The sequence below is a fragment of the Rousettus aegyptiacus genome, unplaced genomic scaffold (genome assembly GCF_014176215.1).
Source record: "Rousettus aegyptiacus isolate mRouAeg1 unplaced genomic scaffold, mRouAeg1.p scaffold_m13_p_8, whole genome shotgun sequence".
In the NCBI taxonomy this organism is placed as follows: domain Eukaryota; kingdom Metazoa; phylum Chordata; class Mammalia; order Chiroptera; family Pteropodidae; genus Rousettus; species Rousettus aegyptiacus.
In genome coordinates, this window is record NW_023416311.1 from 65,007,427 (window position 1) to 65,026,829 (window position 19,403).

The 19,403-nt window shown below is 31.5% G+C and overlaps 1 protein-coding gene across 4 annotated transcripts in view; it reads left to right on the forward strand.

Annotated features, from left to right (window-relative positions):
• Positions 1–19,403, forward strand: part of SSBP2 (single stranded DNA binding protein 2) — a 244,599-nt gene that overhangs the window by 73,461 nt on the left and 151,735 nt on the right. For all 4 annotated transcript variants that reach the window (XM_016123364.2, XM_016123359.2, XM_016123371.2 and 1 more), the window contains exons 3-4: positions 3,642–3,703; positions 12,412–12,496. In XM_016123364.2, the coding sequence (XP_015978850.1) occupies positions 3,642–3,703; positions 12,412–12,496 (147 nt within the window). The remainder of the gene's footprint in view (positions 1–3,641; positions 3,704–12,411; positions 12,497–19,403) is intronic.

Genomic DNA, 19,403 nt, shown 5'->3' on the forward strand with positions numbered 1-19,403 from the left:
TAGTTTATTATACACATTGTTCTGTGCTTTGATTTTTTGTTTCACTTGTTTGATTTCAATCCTTTCATATTAGTTTATGAAACTTTATAATTGCCTGTTTATGGTTATAGGGTATTTTATTCTATGAAATGTGCCATAACATATTTTGCCCAGCCCCCTACTGCTGAACATTTCCAGTCTTTTGCAATTACAAACAATACTTCAATGTAAATTGTTTTACACACACACACACACACACACACACACACACACACACACTTTAGACACATGACTGATTCCTAGAGAAATTACTATATCAGATAGTATATGTATTTGTAATTTGTGATTATCATTCATAAAGCATATGCCATGTCTTACCCCTTATGGTATATCTCTTGTTCATGATTCAGTGTTTGGTTCTGCACTTATATAGAAATGCTGAAAACACCAGAACATATGATAGAGACACAGCATAATCACGAATAAGACCCTCAAATGCAAAAAAGGCAGTGGGAATGGGCCTTGAGACTTACGTGGAAGTTACAGGAGAATACAGCTTTTAGTGGGCAAATGATGGAAGGAAGGTGGATGATTAAACAGCAAAAAGCCCCAGGACACATTGGGGCTGGAATGTGAGATAAATTGTTTTCATAGATGCCACTAACACACCTTAACAAGCCCAAAGCCCATGAAACTCAGTACAAGAGAAATTGCCTCTTCATAAGTAGCAGAATTGTTTCTAAAATGACTGTTGACATTTAGAGACATTTTCTGGCCATTCCTCAACCCCATCCATCATTAATGTATGTTAGCTAAAAAAATTAAACTATGTAAATGAATATGATTTTAAAATGAAATTTCTCTGTTATCCTTTTCTAGAGATCATAGTTATAAGTTCAGGGTGATTTCATCAACATGAATATGCCCATATGTATGCATATGTACGCACGTTTTTTAAAAAAAATAGAAAAGTTTTTATATTCATGATACTCTTCTCTAGCCTTCCAAATCTCCAACTTGAAAAAACAATATAGTATGGTCCTTTTTCTATGTAGATACAACTTATTCTTTTTAATGATTGAATACTATTCTATGGTATATATCAAATTTATTCTACATTCACTATTGGTGAATACTCTTAGATTGTTTCTAACAGCGTTCAGTGAATATGCCTTAGTTTTCTGTAGACCAGGGTTCTGTTTTCCTGACCATTTCATGCTTTCTTTAAACAAGCAATGTCTAGAGTAGTAATGAGTTTGGAGACAAAAAAAGCCCTTCACTATGGAAGCATATTGCTGTCAAATCTCCTCATCTTTGGAAACACTTAAAGGATTTAATTGTTTGTTCATTTACTATAAAAGGATGACTTTTATGTTAACTTAAGTACAATGGACCAAAGTTTCAGCTACTGCTACCACAGACTTGCAATTTAAAATGAAAAACATGAGCTTCACTCGCTATATAGTAAAGAATATTATGACGATGAAAAAGATGATGTTATGTGAAGTGTTTTGAGTTTCTCTGAGGAGTAATAAATAATACTACTGTTTAAAACACAAACGTGTTACCTTCAGACTTTCTCTGATAAAAGACCATATCAAATATAAGTTATATAGGTATTTACCTAGTGTACTTTATCTCCTGAAGCGCTGATGACTGGTTGTGGATATTGCGTAAGTGCAGGAAGGAGGTGTGATGTAGTGGGACTTACATTAGACTGTGAATCTAATCCTACCTCCAGACATATGGCATTAAGACCTAGTCATGCTACTTTAACGTTTCCATAAGTCATTTCACATTCTCCTTATAACTGAGAATAGTACTACTTGCTTTGACAGTCGTAGTATGTAAAAACAAGATTAACTAAGATGAAATGTAAAAAGACTCTACTTTGAAAAAACTTGCTGTTAATGTGATTAAGATGATTCCAGGGATTAGGAATACTAGTGTGTCTGGGGCACATCTGTGAGGTCCTCTACTATGCCTTTTCAAGAAGACATCAATTAGTGAAAAAAATGATAAGAGAAAAAAATGAAAAATGAGACAGATTTTTGATTAAATTATAATTTTAGTAGGACATAAAAGTTTTTATTCCTCCTAAGATTCATTAAGTACTATTTCTTATTTTTTCATGAACTAAGAAAATACAATATCAGTCAACTGAAATTATCAGATAAAAGGTAGGATAGATATAAAAATCATCTGTGTTACTGCATAGGAGAATGAAAGATAGGATCTGGCTTACATATATGGAACATGTTCTATTTTGTTGTTCATATTTAGTCTATAAATTCAAGTTCATGAATTCCTAGAACTTCTCCTTTTAGCTCTTTTTAAAAATGGCTATCACATATATCATGTTCTGATCTTTAAAGAATTTCTCTTTGTTTTTTTGAGAGCAAATTCCTTGTCTGCTTCTAGGTTCCCATTGGTTTACATTTTGTGTTCTTAAGAATTCTAAAAAAAAATGCAGCTAGTTTCAGTGATTTTAATTGCAGTTGAGTTTTTCCTTCTCTTCCTTAAAGAGTCCCCCCCGCCCCTTTAAATTTAGGGCCATTATCTGACTTTTTAGTATAAAACTTAAAAAAAATCCTTTTGGCATAAAAAGTCCTAACTTCTTCCATAGTAGTGAAAGGAGTCCTTCAATTATTTTGAAATCTATAATTATAGTTACTTACTTTCTAATAGTGTTAAGCGCCTATGGGCATATTTTGTTGATTGGGTATTAAATCATTTCTAATTATTTAAACTAAAAAACTAAGGCATATACTTATACATAAAGATTGTTTTTGAATCTGGATCACCATAGTTAAAATTATAACTGACTTCTTATTGTTTTCCTGCTGTCTTTATCCTACTTCACTGCTTTGTTTTCCTGCATAGCATTTGTCACCTCCTACTTCTAATACAAATACAAGCTCCTTGTTTTTTGTTTGTTTGTTTATGGTCCATCTTCCCCACTAAAGTGTAATCTCTGAAGGCAAAGATTTTTATCTTTTGTGTTTACTGCTACCCAGTGCTTTAAAAAGCCCCGCTGTATAAATACCCACCCAGCTTTCCAATTTCTAAATTTAATTTGTAAATAGTATTTAGTCAGGACTTTTAATTTGGGGGAGATATTGACCTCATGTTAGGTTTTTAGTACAGTGAACTCCAACTCATCTGACATGTAAACAATTGGAAAGTTAATATTACCAACTTTTTAAACTCTTATTTTATGGAAGACATATACTTTCTTACTCTCACCTCCTCAAATCAGGAACTTTTTCAAAAAGTCAATCTTTAAGACATAGTTTAGATCTGTACATCTTAAGCCCAATCTCTTGCAAATTTCTAGGTTAGTGATGATAACTTATTTTAATAGTGATTTTGATGTGCCTTAAGATCCTGAAATATCTAAAGATTCTGAAATACCTTTTGAAATTCTGGCATAGTGGGAAGCAAATTCAGTAAAATAATGGTGGCATCTTTTCTCATAGACTATCCAGTCAACAAATCACTATGTGAAATGAGTACTTGTAAAACGAGTAAAACATAATATGAAAATGATTAAAATAAAATATATTACCTTAATATTTTAAATGGAAAAATACTGCTTTGTAATATGTATAGAGAAAATGTTATTAGGCAAGTATTTAATATCTCTTTTATTCATTTTTTAGATAAGATGGGAAAAAAACATCACATTGGGGGAACCACCAGGATTCTTACATTCTTGGTGGTGGTAAGTATCTTTTATTTTTACTAGATTTCAGTAGATTTCAGTAGACTTATCTGTTTATGATTTCATACTTCTCTTTTATTCTTTTTCATTTTCTACAATTATTTTTTTAAAGGCAGCACTTAACAAAAAAACTCAAAACCAGCATTAGTGTTCTTTAACCTAAAGATATTACTAATGAATCAAGTAGGAATTAGGACCAGTACATGGACTCTCCCACTGTAAGTAGGATTCCGTATTAGTCAACTTGGGCTGCCATAATAAAATACCATAGACTGGATGGCTTCAACAATAGGAATTTATTTTCTCACAGTTCTGGAGGCTGAAATCCAAGATCAAGCTGCCAGTGTGGTCTGTTTCTGATGAGAACTCTCTTCCTGCCTTGTAGATGGCTGCCTTTTTACTGTGCCCTTATTTATATAGCAGAGAGACGGGTGGGGCGCAGGTGTGCACTAGCTGACTAGCTCTTTGGTATCTCTTTTTAAAAGGGCATTAATTCATCATGAGGGTCCTATTCTCATGACCTCTCATCTAAACCTAAGAATTCTGAAGGTGGTAGTGGTGGTGAACTTTTAGTGAAGAATAGTCCAAAAAAGTTTGAAGTAATTCTATGTAGATGAAGAGATAGAACTGACTAGAAACACACAAAAAGATCGTCAGTAGTGTCGAAGGCCTAGTTGATAAACTTACAAATTTCATTGTGGCATCTGTATGCCTAGGTATGCGGCTTTTCTGCAGCAGCAATTGGTAGTCCATGTATTTGCATGACAAGCTAAACCCTGCTTTTCATTTCTTTAATTAGAAGCATTTCCTGTTCAGTCTCTTATACTCATCTCTCAGCATCTTATATATAAGAAGCAAAAGCTCCCTTCTAGCGCCATGCATGTGGTTTCCTTGGTACGTTATTTAATGCCATTATCTTTTTAAATCTCTCTCCTGAAACCATGCCTTACTAGAAGCTCCATGGTGAATGGAACCGCATTTGGTCAGTTGTGGTTGTGGGTTTCCCTTGTTTGTCTCACATATGTCTGGCAGGAGCAGGTGCAGTCCTTTGGTTCAGGGTTGTTCCTGTATTTGGAACAACGGTTTATTGCAGTTAAGCACTATCATTGTGCTGTTTTCCTGGGGTTTGAGATCAATCTCTTGTAATGTATAATATTATAAAAGTCAGTTTTTCATTTTCTACAGTATATACCTATGGTATCTAGATTTAGACTGCAAATACTTAACTGTTTGTTGAATGTAATTGAGTCTTCTTGCCTGTCGACACCCTTTTATTTTCTATGTTTCCAATTAGGTCTACAAAGCAGCATAAGAAACCATTTTAGCAGTCTCTTTCTATTGGATTAGTGAGCTAACCAAGTGAGGATTTTAAGTTTTTCATTATAGAATTCTATTTTTTTTTTTTACCTATTTGCCTTCTACTCCCTTTCCCATGAATTTAACCTATGTTTATACTATAGATGGTTGGTAATAACTCAGTGAATACTTCAGATTTTTTCTTGTCAGACTTTAGATTTTTTGGTCTTAGCTATCAGAATGTGCAGCTCTTAAACACAATTAATAGTATTATAAACGAGCTATATACTGGTTATAATAGCACTACAGGAGGAATAATCACATCATCTTGGGAGAATTACGAAAGCCTGCATAGAGAAAGTGAATCTGAGTTGAGCCGAAAGTTGAGTGAGGGAAGGGTATTTGGGGAAGGAGGAATATGAAGTCTTGAAAGGGATGATCATGCATTTAAGGAATGACAGATAGCTTGGACCAGTTGAATTGTAGGTGCAGTACTGTGAAGTAATAGAATATAAGGCTAGAGACAAAGGCAGAGACCAGATTATGAAGTCTAGGAGTACATCAAGGATTTGGACTAAAACTCAAAGATTTTAGACAGGGTACATAACATGATTAGATTTGTGCTTTTAAATACTCGCTTGGTATCAACACAGATATGGATTAAAGAGAGTTGAGAATAGAAGCATGTTTACATGGCAATTGTAATTTTCCATTGAAAGGTGATTAGGTGATGGATCCCAGATAATGAGCACTGGGTAGAATAGTTCGGAAGTGAAGGAGTTTGGGAGGTGAATAGTTATCAGGTTTTATATTTGGATGGTGGGATGAACAATGATGCCATTGACTGAGTGAGAGAATATAAAAAGAGCAACAGGCTTTGGAGAAAAGACCATGATTTAGCTTGGATAGGCTAAATTTTGGGATTCCTATGTGACATTCAGGTAGAAATGCCCTATACAAAGTCAGAGATCCAGGTCTGTATCTCTGAGACAGGTCCCTATGACTTAAGAGTTGTCAGCATTGACCATACTGTTGGTCAAGAGTGTTTATAAACAAAACTGCCCAGCGTAAAACCTAAGAGCAGGGCCTGGGGTTGGAACTCTGGGGAAAGTCACCATTTAAGTGTGGGTGGATGAAAAGAAGCCTCAAAGGAAAATAATTAGAGGAGAATAATCAGGAGAGAATAATGTATGGGAACCAGGAAAGGCATTTAAAGGAGAGATTACCTTCTGCAGCAAGTGTAAATAAAAAGACCCAAAGATTTTTCTGAATTGGGAAGGTGAACTTTAGTGGTTTTGAGAATAATTTTAGTGAAGTTGTGAAAGTGAAATTTAGAATGCCGTTATAATTCATTTGTACAGCTAGACGGTTACTGAGAGTAGTTGAAATGTGTGGTGGCATATGTAGTAGTTTTAGGATTAACAAAAGAACAGGCCATAACATTCATGTTTTTAAAATAGAATAGATTTGATCATGTATATAGACTTAGGTGGACAGAGTGGGAGGGGTTAAAGATGTATGAAGAGAAATACAGATGCACAAAAATGCAGTAAAGCACAGGAGAGGTGAGAGGCAAAGGCCTTGGAAAGGAAGAAGGGTTTGTGATTTCACTTTCTGGAACTGTTTTTCCTTGCTTCTGCTGTGACCTCCATTATCATAATTTTTTTTTTCCTTTCTGTTTGCACGATGCCTATTGCTATAGGCTTTCCCAAGCCTTCTGTGTTCATTGCCTTGACCTTAATCAAATCTCCTTTGAAAACTTATTTCTTATTTGTGCACTTTAATAAAAGTTCTCAACTCGTCCATGAATTTCAGAAATAGAAATGCCAAGAAAATTCTTTCCTCTGAAATTAATGTTCTTTTCAATTTGTGTAATTTAAAAATATACACTTTTAAAAACTTTATATTTAAAGTTTTAATGGCAGAAACTATATCTTATTTTTATTTAATATTATATATATAAAATACCTTTTGGTAAAACTGTGGGCCAATGTATCTATATCCTGAAATTAAATATATATATATAACATTATAGAGAAAAATAAATCAATAACTAAGATTATTATGAGAAACCAGTTTCTTTTACCTGGGAGTAGAAGGTCAAATATTGCATGTGAAAATAACAGCATTGAAATTAGTCAACTGGCTCACTAGAATGGTATAATATTTATATTTGGCAGGATGTTTCTTACTCATCTTGTATATGTTGACTGTAATAGGCATTTTGTAGCTAATTATTTGCATTAAGTTAAACTAAACAACAATATAAGACGGTGTAGGCAACAACTAAGATAAGAATTTAACCATGGTGAGAAGAGAATAAAAAGTGTTAGCAAGAGAGAAAGCAAAGAGCAGAGATGGTCAGACATAGAGAAAAAGTAAAATGTGTATGGCAGAACAGGGAAGGAATGTGGGGTACAGGGGAAAATCTGTTGGGGAGAAGACATTGTAAAAAACCGATGGAATCTTTCACTAAATGCAAATAATTAAAAAGGAAATTGAAGCAAATTTTACTCAGTTAATAAGAAAATGTTTTTTCTAGACAAACTACCTATATGAGACTTTCCTAGAATATTTTTTAGTATTTTGACACTTCTTCTAAAAATACTTTTGCATATACCTGTACAAAAGCCTGTAAAATACATAGCAGATATTTCTCTTATTACATAAAGAAACTAAGAAACAAAACTATTTGCTCAGAGTCAAATTTAGAATTACAACTGTAGTTTCCTGAATCGTGACCAGCACTTGTCTCCAACAGATATTATTTCTTAAACACAGAGCAGAATTTAGTGGCCAACTATTAATAAGACCATTAATTACAGTTCCTCTTTTGAGCATCATGAGTGGCTAATTCCAGATTAAGTAGATATAAATGGGAATCAAAAGAGACAACTCTTGGATTTGTGCTTTTTGATACTTACTTGAGTCCAGTCTATATTGAGTCCAGTCTATATTGAGGCATACATGGATCACTGGCAGCTGCTGGTAGTGTGAAGGGGTAGTTGCCATAGGATACTCAGGAAATGAGATGGAGTACAAAGGTCAAAGGCAGGATAACAAAGTGTTTGCTGTCTTATCTGGGCCAGGTATGTACCACATTCTTATAATAACCGATGCTGCTCAGACTAACAGAGCTGTATAAACCTGTCATAACCAGCATAAAACATCTTGAATAAGTACTCAATACCATACTCACATTAGAGGCATAATAATGGAAGAATTAAAAAGTTCAAGTCCAGCTCTGCTACTAACTTAACTGTGTGACCCATAGGTAAATTATTTAACCTTCCTAAGCCTCAGTTCCCTTATCCATAAAACGGGAACAATAATAGGATTAAATGCTAAATATGTAATGTTTAGTATATGATACTTGAATTTAGTACGTATTTATTAAATGTAAGCTATTTCGATACTTGAAATATAAATTTATCATTAATCCAGGAGTATTGTGAAAATTTTGTAACAGATGAAGGTTAATGCTTGCATTTTAAAAAGTATAAGTAATACTAAGGAATAAGCCAGGTATGTATATATGGAGGTTCAAAGCTGATACGCAGGTACATGTACATCTCATGTAAAACCCTCCTTAGTCTTCTGAATTGATAATATTCTTCAGTATGGTTTGTGAATAACTAATGTTCATCGATAATGTAATTTGGAGCCAAAGAGAGATAACTTCTTTAGTTATTCAGACTTGTTCTTTTAATAACAGGGCTTACTCTTCAGAAAAAGATGTTTTCCTCAAAGGTTGTTTTTCTCCTTCTTTTAATTTTTATTTTCAGATAGTCCTAGACCTGGCCAGTGTCATAAAGGTTATATAGTTATGTTCGCATCCCATCTTCTGGGACACATCTGGCCTGTTCGTTCACTCTTGTAGACTACTCTGACAACCATTTTGCTTTCTAGGTTCCCTAGAGTTATTGAAGCTAGCTTAGTCATTTCAACTCACATCTTTAGGACAGAAGGAAAACAGTATTTGGATGAGAATCCTCAATTTGGGAATCCTGTGTTTTCCTTTGATCTATGTGGGGGAAATTTTAATAAGAAATAATACAAGAACAAAGATTGTAATACTTTGCCAGTTTTGTTTCTCTGTCATTTTCATTTGTAAAATACCAAATTTTCACTTGTTTCTGCTTAAGAATAAAAAGACTGTGTAAATCTAAAGCATTATTCATGATGATGAATTCACCACATATCAAGGATAATATTTTGGTTTCAACCTTAGTAGATGTAGGGATTAAAGAATTGAAAAGGTTCTTAACCACCAGCATCTCAGGTCGTAGAGATAAAAAAGTTTCTGTCTTAATTAATCACTGTAGACTTTGTAACCAGTTTGAAATCAGGACTTGTGACGCCTCCAGCTTTGTTCTTTTTTCTAAAGATTGCTTTGGCTATTCAGGGTCTTCTGTGGTTCCATGCAAATTTTAGGGTTGTTTTTCCTGTAAAAAAAAAAAAAATACCATTGGAATTTTGATAGAGATTGCGTCGAATCTGTATATTGCTTTGAGTATTATGGACATTTGAACAACATTAATTCTTCTAACCCGTGGCATGAGATATCTTTCTGTTTGTGTCTTCTTCAGTTTCTTTCATCAGTGTCTTCTAGTTTTCAGTGTATAGATCTTTCACCTCCATGTTAAATTTATGCCTGGATATTTTATTCTTTTTGATGCAATTATAAATGGAATTGTTTTTTAATTTCTCTTTCTGGTAGTTTGTTGTTAGTGTGTAGAAACCAAGCAAATTTTTGTATAAAGAATCTGTATTCTGCAACTTTACTGAATTCATTTATTAGTTCTAATAATTTTTTTGGTGGAGTCTTTAGTAATTTGAGGCTGTTTTTCTTTTTTGTTTTTAGTCCATCTAGCTAAAGGTTTGAAGTTTTTGATCTTTTCAAAGAACCAACTTGTTTTCATTAATATTTTTCTGTTGTTTTTTAATTCTCTATTTTATTTATCTCTACTCATCTTTATTACTTCCTTCTGCTAGCTTTGGGTTTAATTTGTTTTTCTTTTCCAATTTCTTAAATTTTAAAGTTAGGTTGTTGATTTAAGATGTTCCTTGTTTTTTAATGTAAGTGTTTATAGCTTTAAATTTCCCTTAGCACTGTTTTTGCTGCTACCCATATGTTTTAATATGTTGTGTTTTTATTTTATCTCTAAGTATTTTCTAATTTCCTCTGTGATTTTTTTCTTAGATCCATTGAGATTATGTTAATTTCTGCAAATTTGTGAATTTTTCAGTTTTCCTTCTTATTGATTTCTAACTTCATCCCATGTAGCTGGAGAAGATACTTTGTATAATATCTGTCTTTTAAAATCTATTGAGACTTAATTTGTGCCCTAACATATGGTCTGTCCTGGAAAATGTTCCATGTGCACTTGAGAATGTGTATTTTATTGTTGTTGGGTAGAGTGTTCTGTATGTATCCATTAGATGCAGTTGATTTATTGTGCTGTTTAAGCCCTCTATTTCCTTGCTTATCTTCTGCTTGGTTGTTCTATCCATTATGAGAATGGAGTATTATGTCTGTAACTATCATTGTAGAACTGTGTATTTTCCCTTGGGTAAATGTCTTTAAAAGGATATAGTCCTTTACTTTTATTCAAGGAAATAATGTATAGATAATATAGGATGGTTAGAGATGCTACATATAAAGTAATCCTATTTTACTAACTTGTTTTATTATCCTTATCTCCATCTTGTAAACCTTTGACCTCCCATTAAATCCATAAAGAGGAAACTTAAAAATAGAAGTGGACCAATGTTGCTGTTCTAAGATAAATATTAATTATATGTATGTAAATAATTACTTATAATATTTAATAACTTCTAGAGCATACTCCAATAATTATTTTTTTTCTTTCAGTAAATTTTATAAGACAAACTTTTTAAAGTAATATTGGAATAATTTCTTAAGAGAAATCTTATGGTATTTGCTAGGAAATTAGGAAACGAAAAGAGATATTAAGATGTTTGTCATAATATTGCATATAATATTGTATGTTTCAATGTAATTGGAAGAGTACCATTATAAAATTTTGTTTTTAAGATCTTTGACATTCTTTAAGAGCATGAATATAGGAATAGTTGCAACATACTGTAGTTCATAACACACCTGATCCAAATGTAAAACTTTTAGCCGTATTCTTTTATGTCTATAATTCTTATACCTTTTATTCCAAAAGACCAAATATAACTTTTAACTGCTATCGCTCTCCTAAAAAATTGGCATTTACTTAAATTATTTTGACCTTTATAATCGTTTTCTTTGTATTTCTTGCTTACTGTAAAAATTTGAAAGGAAACAAATGCCACTACTCGACCTTTTATATTTTTCACCTCAGATGGTTGGTTATCTTATTTTACTGAGTTAATTGTGCCATACAGACTACAGAATGGTTTCACCTAGCTGAGGAGAGAGAGAGATCCAGGCTAAATGAAACGTCAAGGGTCAAAACAAAGAGACCAGGTTTAATGTTTTACTGTTAATATTGCCCTTGGCACAATGACCTGTCTTAACAATACATATGAATTTTGAGTTTTTATGCAAACTAATTTTAATAATATTATTAGTAATATGCTTACTATCTGTCAAACACTTTTCGTTATATAACTTAATTTTCTCAAAACCTCATTTCAGAGAGAAGGAAATTGTGTTTTTAATCTATTTAAGCAACTTGAGCTAATAATTAGTGGGGCTGGCTTATCACTAGTATTTTTAGACATTTGCTTTCCTGATTTTTGAATTACTTGCTCATGCACATAGTTTATTTTATAGATGGAAGAATGACTAGAGCCACATGTCTTGTAAACAATATAATTATTCTCAACCAGTTTCATCTTACTTTTTCCTTGAATAGGAGGGAAAAAAGCTCGCATGGATTTTTTGATTTTCAAAATCATTAACCTATTTTGGTAAATTCAAGGGAAAAGAAGGAAATTTTAAGGAAATATATTTGTTTGACCAATGTGATTTAATGGTCAGAGTATTGGCTTTGCACAACAAAGTTATCGTGAAAAAATTAATGAACTACTTTATTCTTTAATGACTAGATTATGATTTTTTTTATTGTTTTTATCATGGGAAAGTTGTGAAAAGTATTATTATTTCAATCATGTGTTTAAGTCATGAAAATAAATAATTAAGAGTGATAGTTTTAAATATTTTTTTAAAATTATTTTATCCTCTTTGAAAAATCTTATTAACATTTCTGCATGATGGCTAGATTATACCCTAGTATTACATGAAGAGCCTTACCTGAATTTAAGACTTTCAAGGAAATATTTGTCCTTAAGGAAATATATTTTATATAAAGAATAATTTATGTTTTCTATTTTTAGAATTGTGACCTCTCATTTGACATCATATGATTTTCCTAATGTTACTATAATTACTTTTTTAGTGTATTTTGGGATCTATACTGTGCAGCTCCGGAAAGACGGGAAACATGTGAACATTCAAGTGAAGCAAAAGCCTTCCATGATTATGTAAGTTAATGTATAATTTTGCTGTTATATTGTCAGTTTTCTTTTTAACCACTGCTCTTGCAAAATGCATTGGAGTATCTATTTTCTTTTGGTACTTAAGAAATTGATCTTTTTATCTTGAAAAATAGGCTTATAACTTTAAAAGTGAATTACAAATGGGTGTTTGAGTCTTGTTGAAGAAACTTAGGATAAAAGAGTAGTCCTAATTCGAAGCTATTAAAAATATTTCTTATCTTTAAGCATGTCTGATTTGTGAAATTTTAGGTTTATAAAAATTAATTGGTAATTATTTACTTCACAAAAAGAGTCATTGTAAGAATTCTATAAATGATAAGCTTCTCTTTTGCACATGAGATTTTGAATATATACAGAAATACTGTATTCTTTTTTTGGAACTTTTGGTTATGTATCATAAGACTTTGAAGTTCCTTAAGAACATAAAAATAAGAATTGCAATCATAAGGTCAGATATCCCCTTCACTGAATTCAGTGTTAAAGTAAAATTTATTGTAAATTAAAGAAAATACAAGATGAGAGTGAAACTGATTTTATGCAAAAATGAAAATGTGATTTTTTTTTTTTATTATTCTTAAAGAAGGGTAGTGGACTGTTAGCTAGGATATATAGGTGATATATATGGAATTTCATTTTTTAGAAGAACCACAAATGTGATTTTAGGGAGTTGATGGTATCAGGGAGTAGAATGATAGAAAAAAGAAAAAAAGGAGTTGGGAAACAAAAAAAATTGGGAGAGGGGAATTGCCTTTAAGAATGAGGAGGTGGTATTGTGAAGGGGCTTGGAAAATACTGTGTTTGCAGAACTGACCATAAAAGAAGAACAGATTGAGGTTTGGATTGAGGAAATCCAGTTTCATTGGTTTGGAGGAAATATCTGTAGCTAAAACTTAACCAGAGGGATACTGGTTAACTTGATAGAAGAGAGGCATCATTCTCTGTAAATTGCCTTAAAAACCAGAATCAGGGCTCAAAAGGGAAAAAGACCTTGTTCTTCCAATGAAAATACTTCAGTGTTAGACTGAAGAATAAAAATAGCTGGAAGAATTATAATGCCAAAAGTAGCACAAGGAAGAGTATGTTTTAAGAGAAGCGAAAATCTTGAGCATCTGGCAGGGACTATGTAACATTTGAAATGTGTATTAAACTGATTAAAGTAAGATTGCTCATGATTACCTTATCAGATATTGATTGTACTCATAAACCGTGTTATGTACTAAACAGTAGCTCTTGGGGACAAAGTGAGAGAAATGGGTGCTACTGAATATAAAGAAAAAGTAGAGAAAAGGCAGGTAAGGCAGGATTCAGGGCACAGTATTTATCTGAACAATCTCATTTTCCTTTTTTACCCTTGGGTAATGGCAGAAAGTAAAACAGAGAGCCAACCATGAAGAGTATAAGAAATCTGACTAGAGAACACTATTCCATCTCATTTCTCTCTTATAACAAGAAAGACATGCCTAGGTTTGGCCTGCCAGACATGAGAAAAGTTTTTGAAATAGGTACTAATTTTGACAACTAGATGGCATTAGTTACACTAGTGTTCTACTCTAAGGGACATATAATATTTGTATATCTACATTTAAAAAAATTATATAATTACTTTTCCAAATTCCATTGTGTAGAAAGATGGATGCTACTGTTCACCATGGAAATCTTATAAGTAACACCGAATTAATTTAGCATCTCTATCTTAAAGTATTAGATAAATCATCATTGTTGTCATAGCCATTATCGTTGTCATCATCATCATCACTTTGAATAATCTGAAATATTGGAAGTGCCTTATGAACCAATATTTCAGATTATTCAGATTTACTAGTTTGAATAATCTGAAATGCACTTGAATATTTCAAGGTTTTTGAAAATGAGCATTGACAAGAGGTAGGAGTGAAATTACAGTAGATTTTTTTTATGGTTTAAAGCAATATTTATTATTGCTCATGAGTACAGTAGATTTTAAAGGAAGAACAACACCTTACGATATAATCTGGTCCTAAGAAACTATAGTTTTAAAAAAGATCAATATTTGTTTTTTAATTCATTATGAATATTAGCACATTTTATCAGTTGTTTCATATTTTTATTTTAAATATTAATTTTAAGAGATATAATTTATTCTTAGATAGCATTTTTATTATTCCTTTGAGCCAAATTATTTTCAGTGGTAATACATCTCCAAATTTTTTTAAATGGAGGTTGGTAAAAGATAGAATTTGGCTCACATACTTTTTATTACAATTGATTTTTTAGGAATACATTTGTCTTCCTTAGCATACCTTTATGGTAATTTTCATGAGTTGCATTTCCTGAATTCTTAATACTATACAATTTCTGGAAATGATCAAAATAACTCATGTTTAAGTGTGTAAACACAAGAGTTTGAAAGATTCAGGGAAGAAAATGGGAGATAGGAACACAATAAGATTTTGCTAAAATTCTAGAATGCTATATTCCTGTACTAGGATTGACCTGGAACCGTTTCTGTTATGGTAATGACTATGTATACCCACTGAATTTCAAGGTCCTTCTCAAGGAAGCATACTGAAAAAATTTTTCATCATTAGTTGCATCTTTAAAGTAGAAAAAAAAATACTCATGTATACATTCTGATATGTTTAAAGAGTAGTCTTGTTATTTTATAGTCTCTGCTTATCTGTAAGATAAAATGGGTAATAAAAGATAGACTACTTTTTTTGAAGAAATAGTGGAGGCATAATGAGGTAAAAAATGAATAATCTTTTGATTTAAAAATAGGCTAAAATGTTAAAAGTGATTACTTTTAGATATTGGGATTTTGCCTGATTTTTATTTTTGTCTATATTTCTGTATTTTCCAAATATCTGTAGTTAATATTAATTTCATATTCAAGAAAGTTACTTAAAAGCAATTAAATTTTACCTTTCAGGGAGCTCCAATCTCTCTTCTGAAATTAAAAAATAAGAAATTTAGTAAAATAAAAGTTAAATTTGAGGTGGTCAAATGTTTTCATACCATTATGTTATACACTAAGGTATTTAGCATTTTTCATGAAAGACTGGACGGATGTTAAAAGAGATACCTATAAACTGAATAGATGTAATTTTGAGCCATGCTATAATTTTTAATAACTATTTTTGTTTGGTAATTATCCCAGAAATCTTTTTGGCTTTTTGTCTTTAAAAATTTGAGTTTTATTTTCTGACCATTGCCACTTTAGAGTGTGGATTTTTGTCACTTTTATTATCTTATTTGCCAGATGATTATAGATGTACCGTTAATATCTTTTTCCTTGAAAAATCACCCATGCATACGCATGAGAAAAAAGAGAAAAAAAGAGAAAAAACAGTCTATGTCACCCTGAATGTGTCTGATCTCATCTGATCTTGGAAGCTAAGCAAGGTCTGGCCTTGTTAGTACCTGGATGGGAGACCACCTAAGAATACTGGGTGCTGTAGGCTTTAAAAAAAAAAAAAGAAGAAAACATTTCAAATGTGTAAAACTTTGATCGTCTTGCATTTATATTTAAAATACATTAACTTAAATATTTAGCCATTGTATGCTATGCTAAATGTAAAATAATAACACATGTAGAAATCAGTAGTTAATAGTGTGTAAGGATACACTTTTAGATGGCAAAGCTATAAAAAACACAAGGAAATGATTACAAATCAGGATAACGGTTACTTATGGGAGGTGGAAAGAAGTTGTGACTGGGATGCAGCTCATGGAAAAGGCTTCTGGAGTGGTTGGCAAAGTTCTATTTTTCCTGACCACCATAGTGGTTACTTTATAATAGCCATGTGTGTGCTTTATAACATTTCATAGTGCCATAAATTAATTTTGTGTGGTTTTCTATATATTTAAAATTCTTTTTAAATAATAGGATTTTTAAACACAGTCAAGATGATTAACTTTAGAAAAAGAATATGCACAGTAGTTTCTAATGTGTTTCCAGGCACTGTTGTGGTTCACCCTTGAGAACTGATGGCAGAAAATGTAGGGATGATCTCCAAACAAATCTGTTTCTTCTCTGTATGACGATGTCTACCTGTTGATTTTCCACAGGGAAGTAGGAAATAAGATCAGAAATATTGGAGGAAAATTTAATAATTAGGAATTTATCTTATAGGAGAATATAGAGGTTTCACTGTAGAACAATTATTTTGCCACATGGCTGGGACATATCTAGCTTTGTCCGTTATTTTTATCCTGAGTGTAAACCAAAATCATCTGAGCTGTAAAATTATTATTATATATTGAATATTATCATAAAAAAGTAAACCATCATCTCAAGTGATTAAAAATACCTAAAAATAACTTGTAAAGTTTATTGTACTAGCTTTTATTTTCTCCCCATTAGCATGTTTTTATTTTACTCTGAAATCACAGGAAATGCTTTTATATGGAGTTAATTAATGTTAACTAGATCTTTTTTCTTCTACAACTTAACATAGAATTGTTTTATTTAAAAAACTTATATCTGATTTCATCCATTTCAAAAAGATTTAGGAAAAGTATCAAAATATACCACTACATTTTTAATGAAAAACATACAGCGATTATAATTTTAGTTTCCTGGTATGAATGGAATATTTCTTAATTGTCCTAAAGCAAAGATAGAGCCAAAATATATTATTGCTTTAGTGTGATGGTAATGAAATCATGTAATTACAATGACCTCTTTGAGAGCAGAGAGTTAAATTCATTCTTCTTTGGAGTCTATCAAATAATAGGCGTTCAATAAATATTAACATAATGTAGTAGTCTGGGAAATGAGAAATAATTCAAATGCTCAGGTAAAATGAGATTCTTGAGTCAAAATTGTTAATAACATGTTGCTGCTTTTTACATTCTTGCCTAAGAGAGTATTTATAACATCTAGAAAGATGATGGTGTAGTTTAAAGATGATATAAAACATGTGATATTATGTATATAAAGTAATAGAAGAAAGTTTTATTTAGACCTCATGATGATTTTTTTTACAAATAGTCATATTTTCAGAAGGTACTTTCGTAGAAGCTACTGCAGGGAATGAGGTACATTCTTTGCTATGATCCGTAACATTCTCTGTGTCCCTCTTTAATGTCCCTGTATGTTAGACGTTTGTAGTAGGATATTTTCTCTAATAATCTGTGAACTTCCTCAGGGAAAAGCTTTGTTTCATTTGTCTTTTTCATTCCTGATTCCTGGCATGGTGCCTGACATGAGATGTTCAAGTCGCATTTGATGTTTACATAAATTTATGATTAAATAAAATATTATCTAGTAAGTATTTGTCATTTTTTATCTTAATATAACTGAATATGTAGTTGCAGGAGGCCATTTAATGGTATTTTTATTCACTTTGTATTTCAAAACAAATAAAGATAAGGCAGTAACTTGTAAAGACATAACAAGTGAATTAAAGCAGGTAGTAGAGACTTTATCTCTTGGGAAGCATGGCACTAGGGAATGTAGCTGTGAACGAAATATAGTCCCTAATCTCATGGGTTTACCATCTAGCAAAAGAGACCTTTCTCAAAATGTTTAAATATCAAATACTAAAATACATGTAGAAAGATACAATATAGTATTATAATTCTGGATCCAAATTTATAGAAATATAAGAATATGAAAAGAATAAGTACACATAACTTTTGATGTGTATTTAGATTTTGGCATGTAGTGGGCATAATTAGTAAATGCTTGAGTGAATAAATAGTGTCAAATTGGGCCATAATTCTCCTAAACAATCCATGTAAACTAGAGTTTTTATAGGCTAGGAACAATAAAGTTACATATAAAATTCGTTAAGGTGATCAGAACTGTTGTAGGTATATAATAATGTTTATCAGTCAATATAAAGGGTGTTGTTCACCTCAATGGGTAGAAATATAATGAGATATATAATTTTTTGCCTTATTCTTATCTGCCACATTATTACTGCCTTGTTTTCATTTCTGTAGGATCCAACTTAATTTCTTTTGCCATATATAAATATTATAAACCTCCTTATATTCTTTCTAGCATAAGGTAAGTTGTTTACTTCCTTTGTTTCATTTTTGTGGGAGCTGTGCTGGTTTGAAGAAGTACATTCACCACTTTACTTGTGAGGTGTGTGTGTCTCTATTTCCAGCTTGTCACTGATTTGCTGGGATTGGTTCTAGGTGGCATGTAGGTACTGCTAATAACTGTATCAGCTATTTTTCCTATTTCTATTTATCCTGAGGTTTCCTGTAGGGCAATATGTTATTTCAGTCATTTGATGGGCAACATTAATAAAGGGAGACACTCAAGGAAAATGTAAAGCATTGTGGAAGAATTCTTCAGTTAAAACTCTTTTATACTGAAATTTACAGAATTATATAGACATTGTGAAATCCATAAAAAATAAGTAAAGAAACTATATGGAAAAGAGATAAAGAAACAAAACAGGGATGACTTTATTTACAATTAGTTTCATTGTGAAAAATAATATACTGTTCCAAATTGTGTATTTTAAAGAAAGGATATTTTAAGCCTCTTTCTACCACTAAAATATTCATTTTTTATTAAAAGCTCATTTCTGGTAAATGTGAAAAGATGAATATGAAAAAAAACCTTTACTATTTTTAATGCTGATGTTACACTGCCTTATGATTACGTTACCATTAGCATCATAACATTAAAAAAACCCCAGAAATATGATACTCTTTCAAAAATAGCACACATTTCTAGCTTACTATTAGAGATATGAAATTTATAAACATGTCAAATAAAATAAGTTATTTTGGGTATTTTTAAAAGAAAAAGTGAAATATATCTAAATACCTTAGATCCATAGAATTATTTCTGTGGCAATTTTGTTTACTTTTTATACTTTATAGCCTTCATTTATTATGATTTTGTTTTGGACAACTTAGAAAAGTGAAAGTTTCTGTCTTGTTTTTA